Source organism: Stenella coeruleoalba, assembly GCF_951394435.1.
Source record: "Stenella coeruleoalba genome assembly, chromosome: 3".
Taxonomy (NCBI): Eukaryota; Metazoa; Chordata; class Mammalia; order Artiodactyla; family Delphinidae; genus Stenella; species Stenella coeruleoalba.
The window spans coordinates 161,063,211-161,075,761 of NC_137148.1; the positions used below are offsets into that span (position 1 = coordinate 161,063,211).

The following is a 12,551-nucleotide window of genomic DNA, read 5'->3' on the forward strand; positions in this document are numbered from 1 at the left end:
AGAGGACCCCAAAGAGAAAGGGGTGCCGTGCTCCAGCTGGATCAAAGGAAAGCGGGCCGAGGGCACCAGAGTCCGTGCCCCAAAGGCCATGCCAAAGACGGCACTGGCTTCTGCAGCAGGAAGCCCCTGCAGACATCTAAAATGGGAGCAGGACATGATGATTCTCAGCTGCTAAAGCTCCTCCACGTGGGCCGTATCTAACGAGACGACCAGTGCGGGTGTCTTCAGACTCGACTGTTAGACCTCTAGGGAAAGGATCCTAGAGGGGGATGGCGCAAGTGAAAACGTGCAATGTTTGTGATGGCAAGATCTGTCAACAATGCAAACTTCCACAGGCGGAGTTGGCTGGACTTGTAGCACAGCCCACCCTGAGGGACACTCCACCTTGTAACAGAGTTATAATGTGAAATGAACGAGGCATGCAGCAGAGCACACATGTGAGGCACTGTGGCATTTGTGCAATCAGGAAGGGGGGAATACGCACAGACGTCTCTCCTGACACACACACACATGACCTTCCTGGAAGGCCTCATGGGAGCTGATGGACTACACCTCTGCGGGTACAGGGGAGGGCAGGAGGCGTCCATTTTCAACCAGGCGAATGTCTTATGGGATGTCTTACCTACCTGTAAGACAGATAACTAAAGCAGGGATGGGATGGGAGGGGAGAGCATGGCCTGTGGGGCTGACAGTGGGGAGGGGACTCAAGCTGGGGCCGAGGGAGAGGTGATGGCAGCCTGGGTGAGGTTGTGGCCATGCGTATCAAAGGAAGGGGCGGACTTGAGGGGACTGTTGGGCGGTCAGGGAGGACAGGAGTGGTGAGGCCAATCCCCAGGGCTGGCCGGGGCTGCTGGTGGCTGACGTCATTTCAGAAGAAAACTCGAAGGAGGTGCAGGGTCTCCCTCTCCCTGCTTTGAGGACAAAAAAATCACGGCTCTCTCTCTCCTCTCTCAACAGCCAAAACACACCTCTGAGCTATTTTGGGGGGCTAGGTTCTCTGCTCCCCAGTCTCCTTGTCCCCGACCTTTAAGAACAGACCTCAAGTCCAACAAGTTTGGGAGAGCTAACAATGAATGTCTGATAGGAAGCTAATGGCAGAGTAGGGAATGTGGGTTTGCCACATCTGAGGGAAGGACAAGTGATGGGGAAGGGGGAGACGAAGGAGGAAGGAGGGTCAGGCCTACCGTAGCCATGGAAAAGCCCATGGGAAGATGACCTGCCAGCTTCTGGTTAGGAAGAGCGCTGGGGTCAAAGTGGGGGAGGTGTCTGAGCAAAGAGAAGACAGAAAAAACCCAGACAACCTACAGACTCAGAGCAATCCCCACTGGAACGCAAGCCAGCTTCTGACAAGCAGATTCCAAAATTTATAAGGCAACGAAAGGGACCCAGAATAGCCAAAACAGTCTACGGCCACACCACGCGGAACGGGCCCGATCTCATCAGGAGAGCCAAAACAAGCTTGAAAAATACAAGGCTGGAGGACTCACACTTGCCGATTTCAAAACTTACTGCAAAGCAACAGTAATCAAGACAGTGTGATACTGGCATAAGGAAAGGCAGAAATCAATGCGATAGAACTGAGAGTTCAGAAATAAATCCACATGTCTACGACCAATGGATTTTTGAAAACGGTGCCAAGACCATTCAGTGGGGGCAAGATTAGTCTCTTCAAGAAATGGTTCTGGGACAACGGGCCCTCCACATGCAAAACAATGAAGTTGGACCCCTACTTCACACATTACGTAAAAATTCACTCAAAATGGATCAAAGACCTAAATGTAACAGCTAAAGCTATAAAACTCTTAGAAGAAAATGTGTGGTAAATCTTTGTGACCTTGGATTTGGCAATGGGTTCTTGGATATGATACCAAAAGCAAAAGCAAAAAAACGGAATAAATAACTGGAAAATTTTAAACCTTTGTGCTTCAGGGAATTCCCTGGTAGTCCAGTGGTTAGGACTCCTCACTTTCATTGCCGAGGGCCCGGGTACAACCATCAAGAAAGTGAAAAGACAACCCAAAGATGGGGACATAATATTTGCAAATCATTTATCTGATAAGGGAATTTATCTAGAAAATATAAAGAACTCTTACAACTCAACTATAAAAAGACAAATAACCCAATTTAAAAATGGGCAAAGGGTCTGAATTAGCTTTCCTCCAGAGAAAATACACAAATGGTCAATAAGTACGTGAAAAGATGCTCATCAACATTAGGGACAGCATCAATGAGATACCCCTCCACACCCACTAGGAAGGCTATAATAAAAAATGGAAAATATCAAGTGTTGGTGAGGATGTGGAGAAAGTGAGAATGAAAAATGGTACAGCCACTTTGGAAAACAGTCTGGCAATTCCTCAAAGGGTTAAACATACAGTTACCATGTGACCCACAACTTCACTCTTAAATGTATATATATACACACACACCTAAGAGAAGTGAAATCATATATCCACACAAAAACTTGCACATTAATATTCACAGTGGCATTACTTGCTATAGCTAAAAAGTAGAAAAACACAAACAACCATCAACTAACGAAGCAATGAATAAAACAGCCATACACTGAAGCGTTATTCAGTCATAAAAAGGAATGAAGCACTGACACATGCAACAACATGAATGAACCTTGAAAACTACACTGAGTGAAAAGAGGCCAGACTCAAAAGGCCACACAGTATGTGATCCCATTGATATGAAATGTCCCAAACAGAAAAATCCAGAGAAAAGAATGTAGATAAGTGGTTGCCAAGGGCTGGGGAAGGACTGGGGATCGCTAATGGGTAGGGGGTTTCGTTTTGGAGTGATGAAAATGTTCTGCAATTGACTGTGGCGATGGCTGTACAACTCTGTGCATATGCTAAAAACGACTGAATTGTACGCTTTAAATGGATGAATTGTATAGTATGTGAATTACATCTCAGTGAAGCTGTTGTTACAAAAACAAAATGCAACAGTAAACCAGGCAAAGATGCTGCAGGTTCTCACTAAGACAGTAGCCATGGAAATGGAGAGATCCCCAGGGCAGGAGGGGGAAGGGGAGGCCTGAGGGGGCTGAAGCTGAAGCTCCACTGCTTAAAACCAAACATAAACTAACCTGAGGACCAAGGCCTGCTACTCGACGCTGGGCCCTGACCTGCAGCCTGTGCTGGCAGGCATGGCACATGATGTCCTGGCCAAACCCATCTGGGAAAAGGCAGCAGGAACCAAAATCAAACCTGGTTTTCACAGAGGAACTTTAAAATATATATAGTGTTCTGTCCCTGACCAAGGAGCTGCCATCACACGACAGCAGGGGCCTGTCCTCGTTGGAGTACACGTGATGCTCCTGTGGGACAGGGGCTGGCCTGGCTGGAGCTGGGCCCCCTCCAGCTCTGAGGGGCCATCGGGGCCCACACGGACCCCAGCATCTCAAAGGCTGCAGGAGTGCACTGTCAGAGCCCAGTAGCGAGGGTTTCGGGTGGCCTTGCTGAGCCTGCCACAGATCAGAGGGGAAAGCACCTCCAGGCATCACAGCGACCCAACGGCTTTCTTAGAATTGCCCAGGAGCAGGTGCCAGAGACCCGGTGACTGGTTTCCCTGGAGCCAAAGGCCATCACAGCACCCAGATCCCCAGCTTTGGGAATGCAAACCAGAGCTCGTGCAGAGCGACCCAGACACAACGGGAGGGAGAACTGCCCAGGGACCCACGTGGCCAGCCGGGCCAGGGCCAAGGTGAAAGGGAAGATGAGGCCAGCACCACCACAGCAAACAGCTGAAAGGATGGGGGTGAGGTGATACGGGTGACAGGGAACTGTGTCTGAGGGGTCAGTTCTAGGACATGGGTGGAAATCAGAGGGCTGAGGTGAGAATAAAATGATAGGATGAACATACAAACACCCAGAAAAATAGAGTCACTTCACCTGTGTTCATATAAATGATGCAACTCATTTGAGAAAAAAAAACCAAACAAAACCAAAACACGATGATAGAGGCAGGCTGTTCCCTGCCTTCTAATCCAAAACATTCCAGGGGACCATGTAAGGCCCAACCCCTGATGCCAACGTGTACAGAGTGAGAAGCCAGGAAAGAAGAGCCTGGACACTGCACAGCGTGAACCAATGAGAGTCCAAAAGCATCCACCCTACCCCACCTGCAGACGGCAGCTACGACAGAGGACATTTCCCGCAGCCGGCGGGCAGGCACTGCATGCCATCTGTCCACTGGGTATCTCATGGAATCCTAGAGCCCCTTTACGGACAGGCTCAGGGGAGGGGGAAAGAGGGCCGCCCAGCACCCCATGAGCCTGACTGAGTCAGGTGCTGCTTCCCCTGGCCTGGCTCAGGTCGCTGCCCTAGGAGGTGTCCCAGAAAGAACCAGCCACTCAGGCGGTGCACACGGCGGCCAGATGCTGCTCTTGGCGCTGATCCTCACTGCCAGGTGGGAAGACGGAGGCCGGGAGGCTGAGCCACCCACCCACAGTCCCCTGGCCGAGCCGTGGGGGCTGCAGCGCTGACTGCTCAGCCTCGCTCCTCCTTCCCTGGCTCTGAGCTCAGAGCACTCGAAGCCCCACGCAGAGACTGTCAGGCCCAACGGCACAGCTCAGCCACGCTCTCAGAGCCCGACAGACAACTCGAGTCTCCTCACGACGGCAGAGCCGTCTCTATTCATTCACCTGAGACATCTCGGAACCGATGTCTCTTCAAGGGTGCAGCTCCCACGCACTGACCATTTCGCTTCTGGCACAGCCTCCCTCTGCCCAGACGACGAGTGAGTGCTGAGCACATGCCAGACCCCATGCTCCAGCCCACCGCCCAGGAGAGCAGACCACTCACTACCAACGTCACACGAGGCCTAGAGATGTTAAGTAACTTGCCCAAGGTCACACAGCTGCTAACGAGAGCCAGGTTTGAGCCCCAGCAGTCAGACCCCCAGTGTCACTGTCACCAACACCCACAAGGAGACTCTCCAAGCAGGACTGTCCTTCAGGCTGAGTGAAAGAAACCAGACACAAAAAGCCGAATGTTGTATGATTCCCTTTATATGAAATGTCCGGAACGGACAAACCCATAGAGACAGAAAGTGGATTCGTGGCTGTCAGGGGCTGGGAGTGGGAATGGGGAGAGATGGCTAATGAGGATGGGGTCCCCTTTTGGGGTGATGGAGATGTTCTGGAACTAGACAGAGGTGGTCGTTAAGCAACACACTGAACATGCTAAACACCACTGAACTGTATACTTTAGAACAGTAGATTTTACGTTATATGAATTGTACATCTCAATTTTTAAAAAATCCACTACTTATGGTATAAGAAACTAAAAAAAAAATCACTTGGAAGCCCCCAAAAGCTCAAGTTTCCAATGAGTGCATCGGTGCCCCCCCTTTGCCCTGCTCCACCATCACTGCTGGGAACTCCCTGCACTGCGTGTGACACAAGGTTGATTCCTCGAAAACCAGCCAAGTGCTTACCTGTACTTCATTGGTTTTCTGTCTGATTGCCTCTTCCTTTTCTCTAATGTCTTGTTCCAGTGAGTATTTCTCTCTGTGTGTTTAAAAATAGTTCAGGAAAGCACAGATAGAGTGAATGAGTTGACCGTTCCCCCAGTATCCCAACTTCTCAAGACCCAATCCCATCCATCCCACAGAAACCCACCCGGGCTGGCCCCACTCAGTGGGGGGCAGAAGTATAGGAACGCCCCCAGTGACCATCTGCCCTACCTGACCTCCTCCCCTACAAGTGTGGGTCGAACCTGTGGATGCCATGAGGCTTTGCCCCCAACATGGCCGCACAAGCCTTTTAAAGCAGAGAATGTCAAAGCAATGTCCAGGGTGAGAAGGGCTGGATGTGCCCCTGCTGACTTTGAAGATGGAGGGGTCACGAGAGAGCAGGCACCGGGCAGCCTCTCAGAGCAGAATGAGCCCCTGGCCACACAGCACGGAAAGCAGACCCCAGACTCCCAACTTTGAGCAACTCGATTCAGATCCCCACCTACCTGGACAACACCTTGAATTCGACCTTGTGAGGCCCTGAGCAAGAAGCCCAGTTAAGCCCATCTAGACTCCTGGTCTACAGAGCTGTTTTAAGCCATTTGTGCTGTTTTAAGCCATTCCATACACAGCAACAGAAAATGAATACATTCTCTAAATCCTACGTACACTCGCTCATGAATGGTGAGCAATAACTGCTCAGAAGACTGAGCACTGAAGACACGAGGACACACGGAGTGAGGCCCTGCCTTCACGGAGCTCACAGGCCAGTGAGAGAGACAGGCAACAAATCAACACACAAAGGCACACAACCTAAGTACCACGAAGGGAAATCCAATGGGATAAGGAAAGGGGGTGTGCAATGTCCTGCATACGATGACCAGGGAAGGACTCTGAGGACATGGCCTATGAAGGGAATATATGATGGAAAAACAAATTCTAGGCGATGGGAACAGGAAGGCATAGCTCGGCTGGAGGAGCCATGGTGAGGTGTTTGGAGTGATGCAAAGTTGGGTGAGGAGTCCAGAGGGCTGGCAGCAAGATGCGGCAGTGAGGGTCTCTGGGCCCGGCAGCTGCCCCCAGCTACTCCCTCACAGGAGGCTGTGGCTGGCCGCTGTGCACACCAGGGCTTGGTGGGGCCCTGCCTGCCTCCTCAGCTGCAAACAGCTCCCCCGGGGGAGCAACCAGCCTTGCTCTCCTCCTTAGAGACTGACTGTTTGTGCCCCCCACAAATTCATATGTTGAAACCCTAACCCCCCAATGTGATGGTTTTTGGAGGTGGGGCCTTTGGGAGATGCTTAGGTCATGAGGGTGGAGCCTGCAGGAATGGGATTAATGCCCTTACGAGAGACCCGAGACCTCCTTGCCCCTCCACCCTCTGAGAACATGGCGAGAAGACGCTGTCGATGAACCAGGAGATGGGCCCCATCAGACACTGGATCTGTCTGCACCTCTATCTCGACTTCCAGCCTCCACGATGGGGGTAAGTATGGGCCTGTTGTTCAAGCCCCACAGTCTGTGAGAGTTTGTTACAGCAGCCTGAGGGGGCTGCCTCGGCATCAGAAACCTCATGTGGCCAACATACCCTGCCTCCCCTGCTGGGAACCCAGCCCTTGCTCGACAGTAAGGCCCCCTCTGGGACACTGGGCCAGACATGGAACCGCGAGTATCTGCATGTTCGTTTCCACAAGTCTAAGAACTACCTAACAATACAACGTGCTCTTTACATCCAACCCATTACGACTGAGTCACGTCAAGGGGACAGGCGTGTTTCGCCACACCGCCAAGCAACAGGCCTGAAGGTCACTCTCAAAGCCACCCAGGCCTGGCTTCCTGCACACTCTTGCTCTGCACACGCTTGCCTCTTGCCTTCACAGGGAAACGCTCCAGGCTGCCAGAGGCTGCACAGCTGTGAAGAGGCAGCCCTGGCCTGACTGGGACACCACTGTCCCTTCCAAGACCCCAACCCTTGCATTACAGGGTCCCCTCCCTCCTCTACCTGCAGTCCTGAGTAACAGGCCTGCCCAGGCTCTGAGACACTGGCCCTCCATCCTCACGGACCCTCTCAGCCTTGTCAGGCTCCACGTGCTGATTTCTGGTTTGGAAATACAGCCCCAGGGAGCAGATGACAGATGGGAGCCATCCTCTGGGCTGAGCATGAAGCAGAGGGTCTGGCTTCAGCAGGTGGCCAAGGCTGAGGCTTTGTGGCCAGCCAGCCAGCCACCTAACCAGTCTCACATGACATCTGACCTGCCTTTGCTTCTCAGGGCTCTGCTCCACTAAGGACACAAACTACACCACCCAAGGGGCATCCAGCTGTGAGTGGGATCCAGCTCGCTCTGGCAAAGTAATGTTTTCATTTTCGGTCAAGAAAACAGTCTGTCTCCCGTGGAGGGCTGGGTGCCTTTGGCCCTTCTGCTCGTTGCACCCCCCCCCCCAGCCCTCCCCGAGAATTAATTGGTAAGAGGATGGTGTTCTGCAGAAGATCACAGGGGCATACAGGAAGTAGATGTATTCTTTTATGCCAGACTCTGAGAGTACAGACACCCCATCCAAAGCCCTTGTTTACAGGTGGGGAAACCAGGGCAGTGAGCGCTGGGAGTGAAGACAGAAACCTGGACACAAGGCCTGAGACTCAGAGTTGACCTGTTGCTCCTAAGCAGCAGTGTCACTACCTGAGACTCAGTCACTTTATGTGTTCAGAAATTACAAGGCCTTCCTGTGGCGGGGGTGGGTGGGGGGTGGGGGTGGGTGCCCTGCAGGCCACCTAGCAACAATGTGTCTGAGACCCCACAGCTCACACCGGCTCCCACTGAGGATGTCAGTACTTGAGCTCATTAAGTCAATTCAGGAACTCAGGAGAATCTGTGTCCCTTCATTTTTGCTGAACAAACTCATGACGGTCAACTCGCCACATGGTTCACAAGCCTCTGCTACTTCCGATAACAACCTGGGACGTAGATTTGGTTGGAACCTGAAGGGAAGGAGACGCTTTAACATACCTTTGTAACTGGGCGATCTCTTGACTGATATCATCAAGTTCCTTCACACCGGTAAACTCCCCCGATCCAAGAGAACTTGAACTGTCCTGCAACCAAATTCAGACAAAGAATTACAAATTGGCTAGCTGACCTCACCGCACAGCACGGGCTAGTAGGTCTTAGAATAAGGGATAAAATCATCTGTCTCCAGCCCCCAGCCTGGGAACCATCTGGGCAGCCCAGACACACCCCGAGTGGCCCTAGTGAAGGCTGGGCAGGCTGCCAGCGCCACCTGGTGGCGGGCTGAGGGAAGTGGCGCAAACACGATAGGGATGGGCCAGCGGCTACTCACCGGGATGGGAGTGCCTCTCTCTGAAGGTGGGACCATGTCCGGCGAGAGGACTTGAGGGGGGTCGATGCCTTTACTGACCTTCTGCTGAATGAAATACATAGCTAACGCGAATTGGTCTTTGCTTAACTTCCCCGTTTGCCTCGTATCGGCCAGGGCCCTGGGAGAAATGTGGGGATGTTAATTACACATCACAAACACCAGAATTGGTTCCAAGTACATGGAACCCACACGTCTAAAAAATGGACAACAAAAACGATAAAAACAATGGGCCACAGCTGCAGCTCCTTTTCTACTGAACATCCCCTTCCTGGGGAGCAGTCCCAGCCCCCCCACCAGAGCGTCAGGGCAGGAGGGGGCTCTTCTCCCAACTGGAGAACCGCCAAGCCCACCCCCACCACGGGCCGAGGAGCCGGTCCCTTGGGAAGCCCTGTTAGCAGCCAGGAGACAAGCAGCTGGCTTCTGATGGTGTGCAGGCAGTGGGTGCGATTCACATTCCTGTGCAAATGGAAGCTGGAGCCGAGTGCACACACTCAGACCCTCAGCTGGTTCCTGCAGCCTTGGGTTATCAGAATGGCCTGAGCCGCTGGTCTTCAATGGGGATGACAAGCAGCACCTGGGGTTGTCATCATGAGAGGACGGGGCCTGGAAAGCCAGGCATGGCTACACAGGGGTCAGTCCCTCGCTGCTAAGGTGACCCCGCCCTTGTGGCCTTCTGGTGTCCTGGCACATGGGCAAGGCAGTGTGGAAGCTCTGCCACAGCCCTGGTCACCGAGAGCTGGCCGTACGGGAAGGGAAGCCTCACGCAGCCAGGACAAGGCCTCCACATCTGTGAAAAATGTCATCCCTTCACTCTGTCCACTCAACACGCAGTCTCCTTCCCACTGCACGTAGTTACTGAGAGAGTAGTGAAACCATGCCCTGATGCAGAGCAAAGAAGAGCCGGGAACGTGTAACAGGCTCGGGCCCAAACGCTGTGAGCGAACAGGGCTGGTGGAGACCCCTGTAAATGTCTCTGTTCAAGCCTGATTTTAAAATGTCTTTGTTCTTGTCACAGTTCAAGGGCGGGGTGTGATAATTTCGAACTGCAACTATTTCTCCTGATTCTGCTGGCAAGGGCCAGTCCTGCTTCACACCCAGCCCACGGCAGCTCTCGGGCTGCGGTCCCATCTCTCTGGCCCGTCCCTGCTCCCCGGTCTCTGAAGGAGCGGGGGCCCGCAGGCCCACGTGCAGGGGTACTCTGTCCGCGTCCACCCAGGGCAGCATGACTGTGCTTATTCTGACACCATGCTGAGTGGCACGGTGCCGGGCACTGCGGGGGACACGCCTACGTCCTCGTTTCGTCCCTTCAATCCTTCGTGGCTTGTTATCTCCACTTTGGATGTGCTCCCACACCTGGCCACCTGCAAACAAACCCAGCCTGTCCTTTCACTGTCCCAGTGGTTACTCTAGAGCTCACTCTTTCGTCCTTGCCTTTTTCTCCCTGTATGCAATGCCTTCTGCGTGTTTTCTTTTTAATCCAAGCGTATTTGTGATTTCGTTGTGTCATTTACGTATTGTCATGTCACTTACAGGTTGAGATACATGTTATAAATTACTCTATGTTATGATCAGGGTATAATTTGAATTCCATGCACGTGCATTTCAGCGTGATAAAGGGGGCACTGGATCTGAAGGGCCTGATAGAGACTGCCCCTGACTCGTCACAAGGGGCCAGGCTTCCCACAGTCTTTTGCTAACTGACTAGGTGTCGTGTGCTTCTTCAGAAGGGACAGCCCGTTTTCTCCAGTAGGGCCTCACCTTGCAACGTGCCTATCTCTGAATTACTATTAAGGATGGTTATTTCCCCAAGTCACAGTGAATTTCACAGCTCTATTTGGAGGGGTTCACCCCTCCAGAATTACATGGAAATTCTCTTCTTACAACTCCCAAGTGAAGCCCTCTAAAGTGGGAGGGCTTTCTCCACTGAGAAAGCTAGGAAGCGACTTTCACCACTGGCTAGGTACAAAAGGAGCCATCCCAGTGCCATGAAGATCGCTCCGCCGGCCCTGGACGAAAGTGGGGGTGAAGACGGCTCCTCGACCAGCCCTGAGGTACAGACCAGTCTCACCCTCTCCCACCAGCCGTGTCACTGACCTTCACGGGGAAGGGCCTCTAGGAGAGATGGCCACAGCCCTGATGCCCAGGGTGGCCCTGCCGGAGCCTCTGGGGCCCTTACTGCACCCTTCCACCAGAAGGGGGTGGGGCCGAGCATCTGCACCCTCACTGGCTGGGCTGAAGGCTGCAAAACCACTAGCAAGAACTTGCCCCAGAGCTCTCTGGAGGGACAAAACAGGAGACCTTCCTGCTGGAGGAGGGTGAACTGACATGCACGGAATACAGGGTAGAGGTCTTTACACTCAGCCCTGACTACCGCTCCCTCCTGTCCTGCTCACCCGCTCCGGCCCTTCACACAGCACAAGTCTCACTCAACGTGTGAGCCACCCACAGCCGTTACTTTCACACAGCGAGACCCCCTGTACTTAGGAAGAGACGTCCACCTATCTGCTCTTACCATATGTGTGCTAGAAGGTTCTGGGTGAGGCCCGAGTGCATGAAGATCTCCTTCACCTCCTGGCCGCTCACATAGCCGTCCAGGTCTAGGTCAGTCTTCAGAAATATCTCGTCAAATCGCATCTTGTCCGCCACTGGCACCACCCAGTTTACTGTTGGCTGAAAAGGTTTTTCAGAAGTTAATCCTCAAGCTTTTTATCACCTGCAAATATACACTATTGAAGTGCTTTCATGCTCATTTTAGCAGAAAACCCTCCACGAGCCAAGAGGGCAGACAGGATCCCTGTTCTTAAGAGCGGAAACTGAGGCTCAGAGAGGTTAATGCTGACTCGGTCAGTCTTACCCAGTGGCCAGTCTGTACCTCTTTCCACCCCATCACAGTGCCCTGAAATCTTTGTACTGAGAGGGATGTAAAGACGCAGCAGGTCCTTCTACCAATAGCCCTTCCATCCCCGCTGCCTGGGACACGAAGGAAAGCCTTCCACGATGGAAAGTGATCCCCTTCCAGGAGGGGACTTCAAGTGTACCAGAGAGGACCCTCCTGACCACTCATTTTGGAAGGACTGTCTCCCGAGAACCGGCCCAGCACCGATGCCAGCGTTCCTGGCCTTCTGTCCTCCACCTGCAGACCTTCTTTGCAGCGGCAGGGGCATTCTCAACGCCCACAGTTCCAGGATTCTGTACTCCATCCTTCTTTGACCCTGACCCCACTCCCTGCGACACAGCAGACCCCCTGTGAGGTGTCAGTACACACAAGGCACTGACAGGCACTGAGTGAGGCTGATGTGAAAACTGCACCTGCATGACAGGCGGGCACTCAGGGCCCTGTGGTGCTGGTGGGGGAGCCCGGGCCTCTGAGGAGCACGCCCACCACCTGTGAGCGCCCCACATCCACGAGGACCCTGCTATGGCAGACGAAGCTGAGAGCCCAGCGAGCTGCTTTGATTTCAGTGCATTGGGGCTCGGCCACCTCGTGCACCTGTGACCTCTTACACCACCTGCTCCAGTTCTACTTAAGAAAAGCAAATGCCAGGGTCCGCCAGGGCCAGAGCACCTCCAACTCAGAGGCATCCAGGCCCCTCGGGCACTTGGTGGCAGGCCTCTTCAATTGCTTATTCTGGGTGTGTCACCTCTGACCTTTGGGGCTCCCATCACAGCACGTTTCACAGCGTCTCTGCCCCTTTTTGTAGAGATGTTTCCTT

General features: G+C 53.1%; 1 protein-coding gene across 11 annotated transcripts in view; it reads right to left on the reverse strand.

Moving 5' to 3' along the window:
• Positions 1–12,551, reverse strand: part of EPS15L1 (epidermal growth factor receptor pathway substrate 15 like 1) — a 101,141-nt gene that overhangs the window by 43,998 nt on the left and 44,592 nt on the right. For all 11 annotated transcript variants that reach the window (XM_079919001.1, XM_079919002.1, XM_079918997.1 and 8 more), the window contains 4 exons: positions 11,351–11,508; positions 8,800–8,956; positions 8,469–8,554; positions 5,449–5,521 (listed from right to left, as the gene is read on the reverse strand). In XM_079919001.1, the coding sequence (XP_079775127.1) occupies positions 5,449–5,521; positions 8,469–8,554; positions 8,800–8,956; positions 11,351–11,508 (474 nt within the window). The remainder of the gene's footprint in view (positions 1–5,448; positions 5,522–8,468; positions 8,555–8,799; positions 8,957–11,350; positions 11,509–12,551) is intronic.